Source organism: Mixophyes fleayi, unplaced genomic scaffold (assembly GCF_038048845.1).
Source record: "Mixophyes fleayi isolate aMixFle1 unplaced genomic scaffold, aMixFle1.hap1 Scaffold_29, whole genome shotgun sequence".
In the NCBI taxonomy this organism is placed as follows: domain Eukaryota; kingdom Metazoa; phylum Chordata; class Amphibia; order Anura; family Limnodynastidae; genus Mixophyes; species Mixophyes fleayi.
In genome coordinates this window covers 2,626,450-2,646,113 of record NW_027446953.1, presented here as the reverse complement: position 1 = coordinate 2,646,113, position 19,664 = coordinate 2,626,450, and the positions used below count along the sequence as shown (strand labels likewise).

Sequence of the window (19,664 nt, the reverse complement as noted above, 5' to 3'; positions counted from 1 at the left end):
AATGACTGCACTGAGTATATAAATGATACAGCTAACTCCATCGATACATGTTGCAAGCTTTCAGGGCACAAAGGCCTCTTCAGGTGCTGCCCACACATGCTATCTTTACAAAGGGAACTTTATGTTGACACTTGGTAATTGTGTGTAATTAGCAGCTCCAGGCATACAGTGAATTTTTCCATAGTTGGCCTCTTTAGCCCCCTTTCATCCAGTGCTATGTCTCGCTCCTGTAAATAATAGGGAAAGATGACATCAATTATAAGCCAGGATTTGTTAGGACCTGATACATTAATAATATAATTTGAGAAGAGGTTTCTTTGCCAGCCAGTACATGTCCCTATGCCTGATTTATGCCCTTACTTGCATATTTGTCATATATGGACATCCTTAACTGATGTCTTAAGTTGTTTGTTGACTAAAGTCTTGGGCAACTTTTCTTATCATTCTGCTTTGTCCCCAGTCTTCAAGTGGGTAGGGACAGAAGAACTTGTACCCAGTCAGATCATTGGAATGTCCACAACAGTAAGCTTTATTAAAACTAGAGATGGGCGGGTCCGGTTCTCCGAGAACCGAACCCACCCGAACTTTGGGTATCCGAGTACCGAGCTGAGCAGCTCGGTACTCTCCCGCCCATTCCGAATCCAAATCGAGGCCGAACGTCATTGTGACGTCGTCGGATCTCGGGACTCGGTTCTCGCGATACTTCAACTTTATAAATACACGCCTCCACAGCAATCCATCGCCATTTGACAGAGGGAGAGAGCAGGGTGTAGTCATAGGCTAATTAGAGCAGGGACAGAGAATACAATATTGTTCTTGCAATTGCTCTAACCAAAATCGCTAGTGCAGAGAGGAGGATAGAGGTTTATTATTTTTTCTTCATATTTGGCACTCCCCAGCGCTTTTGGGGTGTCCCCCATAATTGTGCATTAATATTTCTGGCTGTCAAAAGTCATATCTGTCAGCAGTATCTACTAAATAATTTGTAGCACACCTCAGTGCTTTTGGGGTGTCCTCCCTAATTGTGCATTAATATTTCTGGCTGTCAAAAGTCATATCTGTCAGCAGTATCTACTAAATAATTTTTAGCACTCCTCAGTGTTTTTGGGGTGTCCTCCCTAATTGTGCATTAATATTTCTGGCTGTCAAAAGTCATATCTGTCAGCAGTATCTACTAAATAATTTTTAGCACTCCTCAGTGTTTTTGGGGTGTCCTCCCTAATTGTGCATTAATATTTCTGGCTGTCAAAAGTCATATCTGTCAGCAGTATCTACTAAATAATTTTTAGCACTCCTCAGTGTTTTTGGAGTGTCCTCCCTAATTGTGCATTAATATTTCTGGCTGTCAAAAGTCATATCTGTCAGCAGTATCTACTAAATAATTTGTAGCACTCCTCAGTGCTTTTGGGGTGTCCTCCCTAATTGTGCATTAATATTTCTGGCTGTCAAAAGTCATATCTGTCAGCAGTATCTACTAAATAATTTGTAGCACACCTCAGTGCTTTTGGGGTGTCCTCCCTAATTGTGCATTAATATTTCTGGCTGTCAAAAGTCATATCTGTCAGCAGTATCTACCAAATAATTTTTAGCACTCCTCAGTGCTTTTGGGGTGTCCTCCCTAATTGTGCATTAATATTTCTGGCTGTCAAAAGTCATATCTGTCAGCAGTATCTACTTAATAATTTTTAGCACTCCTCAGTGCTTTTGGGGTGTCCTCCCTAATTGTGAATTAATATTTCTGGCTGTCAAAAGTCATATCTGTCAGCAGTATCTACCAAATAATTTTTAGCACTCCCCAGTGGTTTGCGCTCAGAATGGATTCAAAGCAGTCCACATATGATCTGAATGAGCAACCAGGTTCTGTCACCAGTCCTGATGTTAGTGTTTCCAGTACGTCATCTGGCCAAGGCGATGTCAAACAACAGAGTGTTTCCAAATTAGTGCAAAAAACAAAAAACAAAAAAAATTTTACTATATTGAAGCGAAAAAGAAGTGTAACTGAGCAAAAGTTAAGTGACGATAAAAAAAAAATTGCAAGCCTGCCATTCTACACACGCAGTGGCAAAGAGAGAATGAGGCCTTCACCTTTGGGTATTAGTGGCAGATCCCAAAAAGTTACCCAGCCTACAATTGGTGCACAACTACTGTTACGCGTCAAAGCCGAGCTGCAAGATAACAGTGAGGCATTACAGGAGAATATTTGCTCTGATTCACAAATGACAACAATCCCTGTGGAGAGTCCATCCAACAGTGGGATGTCTAATCGTGAGCATTCTGCTGATGTGTGCCTTAATAGCCCGAGTGTAGCCGGTGATACCCAAATTGAGGATGCCACTTTGGAATTAGAAGAGGATGAGGGGGAGATTTGTGTAGGCGACGAGGGCGCTAATGATGATGTTGATGATTATGATGCAGACAGATACCAAATTGCCTTTCTCAATTTCTATTTATATTCTAGATTATATAACGGCTGAATAGTTTTCTATTTTACTCCTAGTGGAGAGAGGATCTGATGCAGACAGATACCAAACTGCTTTTGTCCATTTCAATTTATATTGTACAGTATATAACGGCTGAATTTATTAGTATTTTATACAAGTGGAGGGGGGCCTAGAGAGACAGAAACCAAACTGGCTTTCTCCATGTCAATTAATATTGTACAGTCTATAATGGCTGAATTTTTTGTTTTTTTAAAAAAGTGGAGGGGGGCCTATAGAGACAGAAAGCAAACTGTCTTTTTCCATTTCTTTACATATTTAACTATAAGTGTAGGGTGTAATATACATCCAAAGACGATGGCTGCATTGCCAATATGCATAGATGGAGAGGAAGACAATCTGTTTTGTGTGTAGAATAAATGAAGGCCTACCAACGAAGAATTAAACAGTTTTTTTGGATGATTTATTACCTCAACAATTAGATTACTTATCTCTAAAACAGTTGGAGCACTAAATTGGGTTATTTTAGGCCCAAAAACATGTATTTTCCAACAAAATAGCAAAACAAAACCAAACAAAACCAAAACCAAAACCAAAACACGCAATGGCGGTTTTGCAAAACCAAAACAAAAACCAAAACACGACGGTAATCCAGATCCAAAACCGAATCCAAAACCAAAACACGGGGGTCAGTGACCATCTCTAATTAAAACCCAGCTAGAAGCTGGAATTTTAAGACGTACAGATAGATTCAGTGTTGGGAAGGGGGGGTTTTCTACTTCACAATTTAAAAATAAACTGAACAGTATTTTTGTGTTACAAACAAAAAAGCAGGCTGTAGTTTCCCTGCATGCAAAACAAATTGCATTTGCACCCTTTACATCACAGCAATGTTTGTCCAGGTGCAAATTTGCACCCTTAGCTGCAAAATCTAATTGAAGCCCAGTATATCAGGAGTTGAGCATGTTGACCTATTCACTCATGTGGTGTTAGAGAAAACAGGTGCATGTGACAGGATGTGAGTGGAGGGAGTCGGGAAGCCACAAACTGAAGTGGTATATATATATTTATTTTTAAGCTGGGGTGAGCATGTAGATTTTGTATCACTTTGGCTACCTAAGTTTGGGTCATAATTTAGAAAAACTGCAAAAGGACCTAAAAGACCTCAATTAACTTTGTAACTGTAGACATCATGACCCAAGACTTTACCAGTGTACTTAACACTGCCACATTGTATGAGGACTCCTGCCTTAATGCGCTCTGGATGCTAATCTTCAACAAATTGAATTAACAGGATTATCATAAATAAACAGAAATGTCACTAACTCTGTAATAATTTTATACTTGCTGCCTGCATCTAAGAGGCCCTTCACTGTGTTTTTCTCTACTTAAAAATTACAATTGAGTTTTGTGAAGCATTGCTGGGTCGCATTTGGGGAAGAGTCTGCAGTTAATATTATGGACATTAAAACATTTTGACCCTTGTGATTAATTTGATGTACTTTTTAAGAACAGCCTTGGTATATGGTATCTTTGATGAAATGCTCATACCCAAAAACCTACTTCTTCATTGAAAATATTGACACCACTTCCATAAGGGCAAAACATAAGAAAACTATGGAGTAGGTCAAGGTAGTGGATGGTGGAAGTATTTTTCAACTTATATTTACTGACTTGATTTGTCCAGTTTTCCACTTCCCCTTCTTCTGTATGGCTATGAAAAATATAATTAAGTAGCTTGAAGATAATGTATTAGTAATTGTTAGTGGCCCTAACCCAGTTAAACATTACTTATTTAATTACTAACACATAATAACTTGTGAAAAAATAGGGGGCTCCTCTGTGCCCCCTTTCACCCAGGAGTGAGTATTTAATAGGGTACACACTCTATGCACACACCTCTCTCTTGGGTCATCTTCTCTGACAGATCCCAGCAGGAGAGTTGTTCGACATAGATGAAGGGAAGCCAGCCTGGCAGAGAGCATTGCGTATGCTGACATTGCGCATGCCCAACTCGGTTATAATGATGTACTATACTTTAGTGTGCTTCTGGCAAATTACAAAAATTGGACTTTGTCGTCCGGTGGGTAGAGAGAGAAACGACTTCCTGCGCAGCATACGTAATGGAAATCTACCCCCTGCTGTGCCAAGGCCCTACACAACATGACGCAGCTCTACTATGGCCGACTGTTAAAGGGCTAAAGGGTGTAAGGAAAAGATCAATGTAATTATCACTGAAATTCTGTAGTGTTAGGTCTGTTTCCTAGAATTCAGACACCTCATGCACATAGTGTAAGTAGTAAGGAAACTATTCTGTAACTTTAATACTGTATTTGACACACAGGGGTAGCCTTTAATGGACTGAGAAAATTGCACCAGTTTTTGTCTTTAAAACATTTTGGAAATTTACAGTCTGAAATTAAATACCATAAGTCTTCCACACCTATTACTTTTATTTAGTATTGTCCCAAGAGAAAAATAAGGCTAAATTAATTTAAAAGAACTGCACACCTGATTTTTTTATTTAACTCTTCGCAAATAAAACATCCTGATAAATTTATGGGTTCGTGATCTGTATTACAATTCCTTTAATATATAACTAACACATATCCAGCATTATTGATGCTCTCATGTGCTTAAGCTTCATTTTCACAAACAAGATAATGTACTGAAATCTTAATATCCTTTCATGTTTAACTTTGTATCCTAGCTTATATATATTGTGAATGATAAAATAATGTTCAAGTATGACTGAGGTTCTTGCCAAACCACACTACTATTGCAAACTGCTGTTTTATCTTGGCATTTTTTGAGGTTCCCACGGCATTAAATATACACTTATAGTAGCTGATGGAAGATGTTCCCACCCATATATAATTTATATTTAACAGGAAGTATATTTAGCTATTATTCGCAGTACAAGATGTTTTGAACAAGTAAAATATTCTGTAGGACTAAAAAAAATAGTAAAAAAAAACAAAGAATTATATGTGTACGTATACCAATCAGCCACAATATTAAACCCACTTCCCTAATAGTGTGCCACAAAAACAGCTCTGACTCGATAAGGCATGGACTTCACAAGACTTCTGAAGATGGTATCTGACACCAAGACATTAGCAGCAGATCCTTTAAGTCCTTTAAGTTGAGAGGTGAGGCCTCCATGACTTGGACTTGCTCTTCCAGCACATCCTACAGATGATCAATTGGACTGAGATCTGGGAAATTTGGAGGTCAACACTTTTGTCATGTTCCTCAAACTATTCCTCAACAATTTTTGCAGTGTGGCAGGGCATATTATCCTGCAGAAAGAGGCCACTGCCATCAAGGAATACCATTAACATTAAGGGGTGTATTTCATCTGCCACAAAGTTTAGGTAGGCGGTGCGTATTAAAGTAACATCCAAATGAATTTCAGGACCCAAGGTTTCCCAGCAGATTGCCAAAAGCATCACGCTGCCTCTGCTGGCCTGCCTTCTTCCCATAGAGCATATTGGTAACATCTGTTCACCAAGTAAACGATGTACACACACCCGGTGTCCACATAATGTTAAAAAAAACATGATTCATTATACCAGGCCACCTTCTTCCATTGCTCCATGCCCATTATAGGTGCTTTAAGCAGTGGACTGGGGGTGGCATGGGCACTCTGACCAGTCTGCGGCTATACAGCCCCATACGCAGCAAGTTGCAATGCACTGTGTGTTCTGACACCTTTCGATCATAGTCAGCATTAACTTTTTCAGCAATTTTGGCTACAGAAACTCTTCTATGGATTGGACCAGATAAGCTCCACTCCCCACGTGCATCAATGAGCCTTGGGCACCCATGACCCTGGTACCGGCTCACCAGTTGTCCTTCTTTGGTAGGTACTAACCACTGCATACAAGGAATACCATTAAAGAGCTGCAGTTTTGGAGATGCTCTGACCCAGTCATCTAGCCATCACAATTTGGCCCATGTCAAAATCATTCAGATCCTTATGCTTTTCAATTTTAACTGCTTCCAACACATCAACCTCAAGAACTGACTGTTCACTTGCTGCCTGATATATCCAGGTGCCATTGTAATAAGATTAAACTGTGCTGAAAAAATAATACTAATGGTGTGAAATACATTCTTTACTTACAGGTCTTATATTAACAGATATGGAAATTGGAAAATGGATTATCAGCAATTAACCCATTAAGGCACATTTATGTATGTTGAAAATAAACATTTATTAATTTAAATTGGGTTCTTTGTGCAGAATTATACTGTGCCTATGTGCTGCACTGAACATTCATAGCAAAATTAAAACATTTAAAAATAAGTGTATAGTTCATTTTTCTTCTAAATGGTGTGTGAATGTTCAGTGCAGCACATAGGCACAGTATAATTCTGCACAAAGAACCACTTCATGTATATGTTGTGCCCATAAGGGGTAATGGAAAGTGCAGGACTGGCAGTATGGTTGCAGTAACTACATGGAGCAGCGTTTCTATATTGTTTGACTGCCCATCAATAATTAGATCTTTTTTACCTACAGTAAGTAAATTGCTTGCACTGTGCACACTTGTTTTCCTGATCACATCTGTTTAGAATGTATTGCAATAAGAGATAATCAAACATTTAGGTGTACAAATAACTTTTTACTTACTGTAGGTAAAAAAGATCTAATTATTGATGGGCAGTCAAACAATATAGAAACGCTGCTCCATGTAGTTACTGCAACCCTCAAATAGAAGCATACATATGTGCAAAGTGGAGCTGTTGAAATTTTCTATTGGCTGTATGTCAGCAAATAAACTGATTCCAATTGGCATCCATTCTAAAAAATAAGACAAATCATAGGCAACTTTTATGTATAATACACAAAATAAAACATTCTAAATATCAAAGCTACAAATTCTAAGATAGATCACAGTCAAGGTGCTAATATGATAAGCCTAGAAAACATCAGCTGTACTAATTCATATATAATAAACGGATGATCATGGTGGAAAAGAAAGCACATCTGAAGGCAACTAGACACCACTTAGTACTGGTGCATCAAAAGTGAAATTTGAAATAAGAATGGGTGGTCCCTCTCTATTTTCCAGACTGACTAGTATTACTCCATCAGAAAAAAATAAATGATAAGATTATTAATATTTAAAGCAGAATATTATTTGTGCTAAGGTTGTATACTATATTATATTTATCCTGTTCTTAAACTCACCCAAGTACACACAATACAAGTAAACTTCTCCAAGAACTGCAGCCTAAAGAGTGTTTTTTTCTTTATTTTATGATTATGTTAAGGTAATACTATATCCTGTCTGCTCTGAAATTACATTATTACTACAAATGATGACTCATTTAATTAAACATCTGCTTAAAAAAAAAATCTGAACAATTTCAGGAAGCAAGGTGTTAAAATGCTTTAAAAATGGATGCAGCATTGAAAGGGATTGAAAGGGAGAATTGAAAAATTTTAAATGATTTTATTCAAAATAAACCAGAAAAACTATCACATTAAAAGATACAGAAAACCTCAGCCTCTACAATTAAACAAGGAGAAATGTTCCCAGCGCACGGCCAAGAGAGAAACAAGTGAACAAGTACATTGGTGACTGAGCAAGACTAAAAAACAAGACTGACACTGTCGGTTGTCTTATTTGTCTTAAACAAATTGAGGCTGTCAATTTATGCAAATTGGTCCCAAATTTCTGTATCCTGCCCAATATGTAGTGCACAATTATGGCTTGAATTTTGCCCTGGAAAATCAGTTTAATTAAATTGATCTGTTTTATACAGAAACCCATCCTGCACGAGTTTTACAATTGCACAAAGGAAATTGATCGGCTAATACGACAGTTATGTTTTCTTGTTCTATCAACAATATGACTTTTCATAATCAAACATTGAATAGTATGACAATTGTTGACAGTCACACAGACCCTGCATCAATCTAATGGAGATCGTTTATTTGGTAACTCATTTGTAACCTATTGTTTCCTATGCGTTCTGCTGTGCAAGCAATTTTTAATTGTTTTTTAACACAATAACCTCCTTTAATCATGCACCATGACAATTAAATCACTTCCCCTGAACTTCAGACAAGTACATTTTTAAAATGTGTTTTCTATCTCAGTCTAAACATTAGAAATATATTTATCTTATTCATTCCAAACTCTCTTACGGTATGAGTTCCTCGCCGCAACTGCTGAAAAACCACTCTGTGGATCTGTAAAAAAGGTTTCCTTATATTACCTTTCAGTCTTCCTTCATTTAATTTAAAAGTATGTCCCCTTGTTCAAGAAATCTTTAAAAATAAGACTTTCCCGAACTGAGTATTAATTTTTATATATTACAATATTTATTTTGTGTCATCATTGACCCTTGTTTACTGCCTTCTTCTGTGGAGTTCATCTCTCCAAGTTTTTCTTGATACATTTTGCACCCTTTTAGTAGCCCTTCTTTGACTTTCACAGAAAATTTTTCTATTTTTCTTTAACTATATGGCCCAATAAAGTGACAATATAACCTTCAACTTCCTGGCAGTAACACCTTACAACCAAGGATTCCATTGGCTTTTACCACTATGTGACTGTACCTGCAACTCAAAGGTCCTTTTCTTCTTTTGTTGTTGACATTACATCACAATTCATTCGCAATTCAGCTTTTGGATTTTTGAGTAATACAGACACTGGCCAGTAGTGGGAAGAGTCAGCTTACTGCATCGTCGTTACAGTCACTAACATGCATTAACTCTCATGTGTGAGGGACCATTAGCTAGAGTACACACCTAATATTAAATCTGCCTTGCAAACTAACTAAATGAATACAAACCATTTTCAATAATAGGGGATGCTAATGGGTAACAATAAATTGATTACTTAGTCCGTCTGCCACTAAGGCTTTTAACAACCCAGTGCTAAACCTATTTTTGGCACTTCTGGTCTGGTCACATTGCAACATCAATATCAGTCATCTGTTTATGTAGTAATTATACCTTGTGTTTTTTCAGAAGACTTTGAATTTGCAGAAAATAATTTTAGTTTCCATATACATCCTGACATGGCAATGAAAATCTAAACAAAATGGCCAGAAAAGTTGTTGGGTTTTTTTAACTGAAATTTCAAGAAATTGAACTAAAAGCAAATGTGTGTATTTATTTTACTAAACACTACCAATAAATAATTTGTGGTTCTTGCTTTGGCATCTGTAATAAAATGGGGTGCTACTGGACCAAGAACTTTGTATTCATAACCTGTTTCTCACAGTTTCATGTACTTTTTAATCCTTGGCCCAGTCTAAATATATGCACCAGAGCATCAGTGTATTATGTGTATTATTATTTCATGTTATTAGGTTGATTTTGCCCTTGCTATTACCTGCAATATTGTATGTATTAGAAATAGAAAGAATATTGTAATATTGTGTGAAAATAACAAGACAGCAGATGTTATTTTGCTTGTGTTAGCTAAGGTCATTCACAGCAACCCGGATCCATAGTAAGAGGTCTGGAGGTACCAGCCCAGGTACACCAGCAATGAGATAGGCTAGCAGCGTCATTTACCCAGAAGAAACCCGGTACTGGATGCCGGTAAAGAGTCCAGTGGTGGCAGCTCGCGTAAGCCACTCCTACTGCGGCAAGAGGGCAAATTTTTGGATAATGAAAGTGAATGTTGGCAAAGTAAACCCAGCCGGTTCTCAGCAACATCAGACAGGGTGGCATAGGCGGTCCATCCTGTCACAGATTTCTGGTGGCAAGCGGCGGGATAAACCCGGGCGGCTTTTCGTGCAGCAGTCAGGAGAGCTGAGTTATTCTGGAAAGGAATAACTGCAGCCAGGAGAACGCACAGGATGTCGAAGTACAGTAAAGTGTCCAGGGCGGACCTGGAGATACTGTGCCAAACAAAGAAGCTAGAAATTCCTTACACACAGCGACAAGGAGCAAAATGAAAAGGGCACTGAGAGCAGTACGGGTCAGCAGGTGAGGAAGCTGACAGTGACCTGGAGGAGACATTAAATTCAAATCGAGAGGTACCTGCAGTAATATCCCAGAACACAGCACCTGTTTCCAGCAACAGTCCCCTCCAACAGTGTGAACCAGTGATGCAAGTTCAACAGCCTGATGAGGGTAACTTTTCTGTACTAATGCAGCAGCTGCGGTCCCTGGGAGACAAAGCAACTGAGGCGGAGCGGTTGCTTATCATCAAGTTGTGGGGCAATCAGTGGGCACCACCTCCTGCAGCAGCCCGTGAACTATCATCTGCTGCGCCCAGATTGGGATCTCTTAACTTTTCCAAATTTGATGACACTGTTGAAGATATTGATGGACATTTGCTGGTGTTTGAAATGTCTTGTAGCCTCCATGACTTGCCCAAACAGGAGTGGGTAAAGTATCTGGTTCACACGCTACAAGGACGTGCAGTGGAAGCTTCTCGCGGAGTGGGCCCAGAGGACTGTGCGGACTATGACGTGGTAAAACAGACCCTCCTTAAGCGCTATGTTATTACCCCGGAGACCTACAGGCAGAAGTTTCGGGACTTGGTTAAAAGCACCCATATCAGCTTTGAGGAATTTGCCATTTGCCAACCAGTTGCGGCAGTTGGCAATAAGATGGAATAATGAATCTGACGCCAAGTCCTGGGAAGAATTAGTGGACTTAATTTGCAGAGAGCAATTTCACCGCCGTTGCGTGCCTGAGGTGAGCGTGTGGGTATTGGACCGTAGCCCTGGAAAAAGCGGCCCAGCTAGCGGATCAGTATGTGGCAGTGAGGCCACACTGGCAGAAGCACCAGGTTAACAGCCCACCCCAAAGGACTGTACAATGAGGGGGACACCCCTCTTCTACTTACCCCCAAAAGCAAGTACCTAACCCTTCGGGTACCCCACACCAGCCACCGCCCCATCCTATCCCTGGGAGTTATCAGAGATCACCAGAGCCCAGGCTGGAGAAGAAGTGCTACAGCTGCAGGAAAGTCGGTCATTTAAGGATGGACTGTACCACAGCCCCAGCACCCCAGACTTGTGCCCCTAATCCGAGTCCTGGGGCCTGGCTGACTTGCTTAACTGGCAAAGGTGAGCCTGTAGAGACTGTTTCCACCCCTGCCAACCCCGTGGAGTCTGGCGTGTCTGTAGGTGACTCAGCAGAGAGAGTCACCTGTGTGTTTAAAAGACCCCTTAAAAACATGTGGAGAAACCTGCAGCCGGTCCAAGTGGAACTCTTGCACGGTGAAGGACTGAGAGACTCAGGGGCTTCAATTACTGAGTCACCATCTTATTGATCCTGCTGCAGTATTGCAGAAACGCAGTGCCAAAGTTACTGTCGCAGATGGACAAGAGAAGGAAGTGCCTGTAGCAAGAGTGTATTTGGACTGGGGAGATGGCCGGGAGTTGCAAGATGTTGCCGTTATGGATGGCCTCCCAACTGATGTGATTTTGGGAAATGATGTTGGGGGTGGTATTGTGACTGCATTTCTCAACTCTATTACCCGGAGCCAAGCTGCTAAGCTACAGTCTTCAGGATCTACACATACACAGCCTAGCCCAGAGGAAAAGACCACATCTGCTATTTTTTCAGGAAACAGCCAGCCCTTTGCCTCTGTAAAGACTACGCCCCCAGCAATGCAGAGGATGTTGTCTCTTGCCAACCTGATGTTGTGTAGGTGCCCGGTGATGCTCCTGTCCCAAGCAGTATGCCAGCTCCGGCGGTGAGTACAGCGGACCACAGTGAACCCCCCTTTGACTGACCCCACTTTGACTGACCCTAGTCACCCAAACATAGACCCCCCTTTAGCGTATCCTGACTTAGAGGATAGTGAGGGCCACAGGGAAAAGTTCAGGGCAGCGCAGCTCTCTGATCCTTCCCTGGAAGGCATAAGGCGTCAGGCTGGTGGCAGCCTTCTAGCGATGGAGGTAGGGAGTGTGACCTGGCGTAAAGGGTTGTTGTACCATGTAGCTAGGAAGGTAGATGGGGATAGAACAGTCTGGGAAGAAGTTCAACTGGTGGTAGCACGGGGCTGTTGCACGCAACTAATATCAGTTGCCCATGAAATACCGCAGAGTCCGTGGGCCTCTTGACCTGTTCTGGGAGTCTTAGGAAGGGGAGCTACCCACCCAGGATGTCTCTGTGGTGGAGTATGTGTTGAAGCTCAGAGATCGGCTAGAGAATCTCATGGGGCTAGTGCAGGCTAACCTAGCAGACGCGAAGGTAAAACAGAAGACTTGGTACGATCAGGGCGCACGTGACTGAGTGTTTGAAGTAGGGCAGAAGGTCCTTGTTCTGATGCCCACGCACCAGTGACATCACTTACGTGGTGTCATTTGACAGCGACAGTAGGTGGCAGCGGACCTACCATGTAAATATGTTGAAGGCATACCATGAGCGTGTGGAGTCGGTAGCGGCGGTTTGCTGCTTACCGTCTAAGGAACAAGGGAGTGACCCGCTACCTGACCTCCTCGCGGATGCCAGAGAGGAAGGTGGTGTAGAGGAAGTAGGCTGGGATAAGCAGTTGAGTGCCCGCGAGAGGGAGCAACTTGAGGCAGTGATATGGCCCTTTGCGACTCAGTTCAGCAGGAAGCCCGGTCAGACTTCCTTGGTGATGCACCATGTGGACACTGGTGAGCATAGGCCAGTTAGGCAACCTGCTTATCGGGTCTCACCAGAGGCCAGGAAAGTATATATAAGGAGGTACAGTGTCACGGTTGGCTTATAGGAAATTGATCCCTAGACTCTGCTGGACATGTCTTAGCCCACCCACCGGCGCGGAGTCTAACAGGCAGGTGGGTTTCACCAGGAACCCCCGCAAGGAGGTATGGACTTAGCGGCACCAAACCTGCAGGTCGCGGTCCTGTGAGAGGGTGAACAGCAGAACGGTGTGGAGGAGCCAAGTAACACGGGTAGAGATTAATAAGGCACAAGGAGAATAGATGTCCTGTGGTACAACAAGGAAAAGCGGAGACTGTCATAATGGTGTATCCAATGGTGATAGATGGAGATACTGGAACAGCTGGAGTACAGCACTAGAGTTATGCTGAGCACACGGGAAGCAGAGGTAACTGGGGAGAACAGGCAATGAGTCACCAAGGAAGCTGCGGTTCACAGCGGTAGCAGTCAGAGAACTGGAGCTGTCACGATAAAGTACATCAAAGATAGTATAGTGGTACTGGAGAAGCAATAGTTCAATACAGCAGGAGACAGAGCAAACTGAAGTGGCAGAGGTAACTCGTAGCAACAACTGATGAGACACAGTAGTAGTAGCGGCTCTGAGTGAAAGAAGTGAGAGAACTGAAGCTGTCACGATGTGGTACAGGTGAGATGGTATTAGCAGTACTGGAACAGCAAAAGTTCAACACAGCCGGAGACTGAGAGCAGACTGGAGTAGCAGAGGTAACTCATGGTAACAGCTGATGAGTCACAACAGTAGTAGCGACTGAGTGGTAGCGATGAGAGAACCGGAACTGTCACGATGAAGTACACTGGAGATGGTAATAGTAGTACTGGAGCAGCGATAGTTCAACAGAGGCCACAAACTGAGAGCAGGCTGGGGTAGCAGAGATCCACAAGGAGGACAGGAACCAGAACTACAGGCTACAGGAAGTGAGCTTTAAGAACAGGCATCAGACAAGTGAATCCAGGAGGTTTAAATAGTGCTCCAGAAATGCTCAGCCAATGACAAGAGGAGGGAGGTCCAGAAGTGCAATAGACTTGCACCTGTGCCGAACTGAGTATAGCTTTATGAATGAATGAAGTTAGTCTGATGCTGGAACATGGCAGTTTCCAGATAAATGAAATGCGGGTAACGGGGCAGGTACTACTTGCGGGACCGAAGCGTTACAGTACCCCCCCACCCCCCCCTTTAAAAGTGGCCACTGGACGCTTAGACGAAGTCTTCCATGGAAACTGAGCATGGGACTTTCGGAGCAGAGCTGGAACATGGATGTCGGAAGCGTTGACTCAAGAGCGTTCTTTGGGGCCAAAGCCCTTCCAATCTACCAAATATTTGGTGGTACCTCTGGAAACCTTGGAATCCAGGGTCTGTGTGATTTCAAATTCTTGTTGCTGAGTAGATTTTGGAACAGCAGAAGTGGAAACTGGTACGGAGAACCTGTTGATGATGAGTGGTTTGTGTCACAGACGTGACCTTAGTACCTGCAAGTATTGGCACTACTACACCAGGAGGCGCGGAGTCTAACACGCCGCTGGTGTTCACCAGGGACCCCCGCAAGGAAGTTTGGACTTAGCGGCAACAACGTGCAGGTCGCGGCCCTCCCAGGTAGCTACTTGCGAGATATAGAGAAAAGACGTAGTCAAACAGGCAGAGTCAGGAACCAACCGGGCAGATGAGGTACCGAATCAGAAGACAGAGAATGGTCAGCAGGCCGAGGTCAAACCAGAATATCAGGATGGGACAATGGAGAATCCGAAAGCGAGGTCAGGAAGCCGGGTCAAAACACAGGGAAGCAGAAGTTAATATACAGGGACACTGAGACTAAGGAACCAGTTGCTCTGGCACCCTAATGGTGTCAGAGCAGGTTTTAAATAGGAAGTGAAGCTTCCTCATTGGTGGGCAGGGAATCGGCGGTCAGCTGTTCTGACCGCCGACAGGAACCAGGAGAACGCGTCCCGTTGCTATGGCGACGGGCGCGCCTGCGCACCTCGTCGCCGGAAGAGGCGTCCCCGTTGCTTGGCAACGGGGCGCTCTGCAGACAGACGTCCGTCCCTGCTCGAGGAGGAGGCGCAGGGACGGCGTCTGACAGTACCCCTCTCCTTACAATTGGGGGAATCACTGGGTACAGAACGATGTTTCAGGAAGTCTGCCAGTAGCCTAGGGGCATGCAAATCTTCTTTAAAGACCCAAGATCTCTCCTCTAGGCCGAAGCCTTTCCAGTGTACTAGGTATTGGAACCGACCTCGAACTTTGCATTCAGCAAGAATTTGGCTAATCTCATATTCATTGCCCGTAGTAGTGGAAATGGCCTGAGGGACAGTGGAGGTATGAACAAATTTGTTTAGGACCAGCGGTTTGAGGAGGGAAATATGGAAGGTGTTATGAATCTTCATCTGTGGAGGAAGTTGGAGTCGAACCGTAACTGGATTAATTACTTGAGTTACTGGGAAAGGACCAATGAAACGAGGTGCCAGTTTCATGGAAGGAACCCGTAATTTTAGATTCCTGGTGGATAGCCACACTTTGTCCCCCACTTGGAGAGCTGGCACAACTCTTCTATGCTGATCGGCAGAAGATTTATAATGCCGTCCGGATTTCAGGAGGTTCTCTTTGGTGGTAGCCCATAACTTAGCCATATCTTGAGTCATGGCATGGGCGGCAGGAACCGTGGAGGAGGTGGAAGAGAACGTGGGGAGGGTAGGATGCGTCCCATACACAGTGAAGAAGGGCGAAAACCCCGAAGAACAATGGACATGATTGTTGTGTGTGAACTCGGCCCAAGGTAGCAGAAGACTCCAATTAGATTGGTTAAGAGATGAGAAACAACGAAGGAACGCCGAGACAATGAAAGATTCTGTACAAGATAAGCTCTGAATGTATGAGACAGATCGTTATACTAGACTTTCAAGACCTCAGTCTGATCATGACCTTTAGTTTGCTAGATTAGCATCAGAAAGCCGATTGTTGATCATAGAGATAAATTTGAACTTTGATTCTAGAACGATATATAGCAAGAGATATCTGGCTGTGTAACATCATCTATTCAACTAAGAACAGTTTCTTGCAGAAGACATAGGTCTAGACAGTAATCTACTATATAAATGCCTAGTGGCGTGTGTGTAAAAAAAACAAAAAACCAAACTGCAGCGCCACCTGCTGGGCAGAGTTATACACTGACCTATATATTTCTTGAAGGAGAAGTGACAATTGGGTGTGGTTGGTGGTTGCCGGGGGTGACAGTGGGGAGTTTTTAACACCTTAAGTAGCTTGATTTGACTAGAATGCATGAGTATCATGCACGGGTTAACTTTATAAAAATATATATATATATATATATATATATATATATGTCATTTTGGGATAATGGTAATCGTATGGAATAATTGTTTATTTACAAGGAGCTATAAATTTTTGCTGCGCAGATCCTACATAAAAACAGAGAGAAGAAAGGAAATACAAGGTTAATGGAGAAGGTGCAGACACGTAACAGAGGGTATAGAGTGCCCTGCTCATGACAGCTTACAATTTATAATAGTTCAGGTTACGAGGGTGGTACAGGAATATGATAAGCTTTCCTAAAGAGGTGAGAGATTAAGCAGGCATTCTAATAGATTAATAAAAAAAAAATTGCCATATGTCTTGTTTAACATAGGTGAAAGACATTTTTTTTAAAAAGTAATTAGAAAGCTTTATTTTTACTTTTAACACATTACCAAGCAGACAAATCAGTAAATCGAACCTGTCAAAAGAAAGGGCAAGGGGGGATTTTTTATAGAGTCATGCACACTGTGTATCAGAAAGGAAAATAAAGTGTCTTTTGTGCCTCCACGTGACCGGGAGAGAACCTAATCTCACTGCGCTATGCTCTCACAGGTGCTGGCTTCGAGCACACAAGCTCAGTTGCCTCACTACATATTATGAAAACAGTGAAAGATTGCCTTGGGCGGAGCCAGAAATCATACGACGGCATTTACTGTATGTGATAAGAAATATGATAACTTTTATAATAAGGCCATAAAGTAAGTGTATTCAATAATTCGTGATAAAAGGGTGAATGGCACAAAGATTACTAAAATAATAAGGCAAAAGAATGTAAAGTACACAATATTAGATCTTTATTATGAGGAAGGAAAGAGCCTACAAATTCCATTTTTGTTTTTGTTTTTTTAAAGAACAGCAGACTGTAAAATATATCAATTTAAGAAGAGGTTCTAGTTGATAATTCATAAAAACAAGTGACGCTAAATAAGATCTGCTCTGGCAACAAAAGGGTAATTCAGGAAATAAAAGCGATTTTGTATATAAACCCCAAGCATTACATCTCAATACAAAGTGCATATTTTCATTAATATACAATTGAGAAATATTGCAGTCTAAACAGAGATCACTGGGTTCTTATTGTGTTTTGTTTTTTTTATGCATTGAAAAAGAACTTACATGATCGAGCGCTTGTGTCAACTGCTCTTCCAAAGATTCATTCTGCTCTGTCAAGATGTGATTCCTTTTCAGAAGGGCCTGCCCAATGCGAGCAGCCAGCTCCAGATCCCTGTCCCTCTGTTCACAAAACAGCAGTATTAATTAGTTTTCATATTTAAATCAACAGAAACCAGGACTCTGGACTGGTGAAACCAGTATGGCACTGAGCAATGAAGGCTAAATTTAAATCTGCTTGCTCATGTGTGCTCTCACTGTGCCACCTTATAAGATGACCTATAAAACACACACTGATACAGACAGAGGATAATCAGGACATGTTCTCATACAGAAACTTCATAACCTAGCTCAAGCATACATTAAACATTACCTAAAGCAATGACAACGTGTGTTTTGCAAATAGTATAAAAGGATGTATTGCATTTGTCATTAAAAAGCTGAATATTTACAGAACATATCTAGGGTTGGAAAAACTAAATCATTTTATGTTGCAGAATATTATTAAAATAATATTTTAATAGCAATAACAAAAACAGACTCACCTCTGTCAGGAGGTGGCTGAGCATGTCCGTGTCATTGTAACTTCGTGACATTTGATCTATTTTCTCTGAACCCAGAACTGGAAGAGTAAGTAGCACATAGAACATTAGGTTTCTTCAGATATATGGAATGCAGAAACATTCTTGCTAAAAGACTTTTGGGGTTGAGAGCATGCATAGTCCTAAAGAAATGCACACAGAAAGTTTGTTTGCCACCTGTTTAGAAGCCCTGAATCCACTCCATCCAAAGAAGCAGAGAAACTGGACAGAACTTGGTCACTTGAGCAGCTGGAAAATACAGAATACATAGACTGTGTCAGTACTGTGAATGTGCCATCAGTACCCATAGTAGAGAGTCTTTGCTACTTTTAGAGACAGTGAGAGAGTACCTAGTCTAATAGAGCAAGTTTCCATAGCAACAGACAGACAGAGTCCCTACACATAACAGACAAGTTTACAGGACTAGGAGGCGATTGGTCTACCAGACAAGGCTGCAAGATTAGTAGAACTAATTACAAAACATTTTAGACATGCTAATGTCTGATATAGCCAAATGATAAATTGCAAGGAATCCTGTACAAGCTGTGAGAGAGGCAGAGAGAACTCAGGTCCTGCAAAAATGAAGAACAAGAGCCATATACTAGCACAGAAGAAAAGAGAAATCAGGACACCAGCACAGAGAAAAGAAAATATCTCAGACACACCCCAGAGATCCAGGGAGAATCAAGAATTATTACAGTTGTTTGCTGCCTGTCTTGCTTCTTTTCCATTATTACAGGTTCCTACTGCTGATATTGCTGTTGTTCAATTCATCCTCGAATGCAAAGGACACTTATTACAGCCTATGTTTTTAGGGAGGGACCAGGGCAGGGAAGAGGCGGTTGCTTGTAATCAATGTACAATATTAGCGTGCCATTCTCAAGCACACACAGCGTCTCTCAGCCGTATCTCTTGCTCCAGCTACATTTCTAGTGTATCTGCCAATTATTAGTGACGACTGCTGTGTATGCCTGTTAGAACATGTATTTGCAATCAGGAGCAACTGCAAAAATGTATTTCCTGTACATTAGGCATTAAGAACATTCTAATAAATGTATTTAGAAAAAGTAAAAAACTTTTTTTATATTTTAATATTTTTTTATTAATGACTAGAATGAATTGAATAGTTTTTAAAATTTTCTGTGCATACTTTTGTGACTTTATATTGCACATATATATTGGATGCATCCTGCAGTGTCCTGTCTAGTAGAGCAGAGCAGACCTAGACTCTTATTCATCCCCACGCGTGGCTTCACATCTGCTCAGGGGCAGGTTGGGCCAGGCACCAGGCAGGTCAGAAAAAGTCTATTTTGAGCCGATGGAGTGACTAGTCCAAGTCTCTATTACTTCGGGACCAACCACCTTCCATAGTGGCTGCAGATCCCTTTGATCCATCCCCCCTCCCTGTCCTCTGTGTGGTCTATCAGTGAGAGCCCCGTGTCACATGAGAAGCGCACCACGTGACAGGTGGTGTCCCATGTGTGAAGTGCAGCAGATAGTGCATGCGGTTGGAACAAGGTAAGTGTGGGGGGGATGTTAATATAATGTGTGTCTTATCTTTATATAGTCTG

General features: G+C 41.8%; 1 protein-coding gene and 1 long non-coding RNA gene across 2 annotated transcripts in view; one reads left to right on the top strand and one right to left on the bottom strand.

The window, feature by feature from the left end:
- The window catches only part of LOC142127206 (uncharacterized), a 174,971-nt gene that overhangs the window by 65,214 nt on the left and 90,093 nt on the right, over positions 1 to 19,664 (top strand). The window lies entirely within an intron of this gene.
- LOC142127205 (trafficking kinesin-binding protein 2-like) lies at positions 49 to 18,222 on the bottom strand. Its single transcript, XM_075194332.1, has 3 exons — positions 18,058 to 18,222; positions 17,519 to 17,635; positions 49 to 227 (listed from the first exon to the last, which is right to left on the bottom strand). The coding sequence occupies exons 1-3, from the start codon at positions 18,160 to 18,162 to the stop codon at positions 120 to 122; spliced, it is 330 nt and encodes a 109-aa protein (XP_075050433.1). The 5' UTR covers positions 18,163 to 18,222; the 3' UTR covers positions 49 to 119.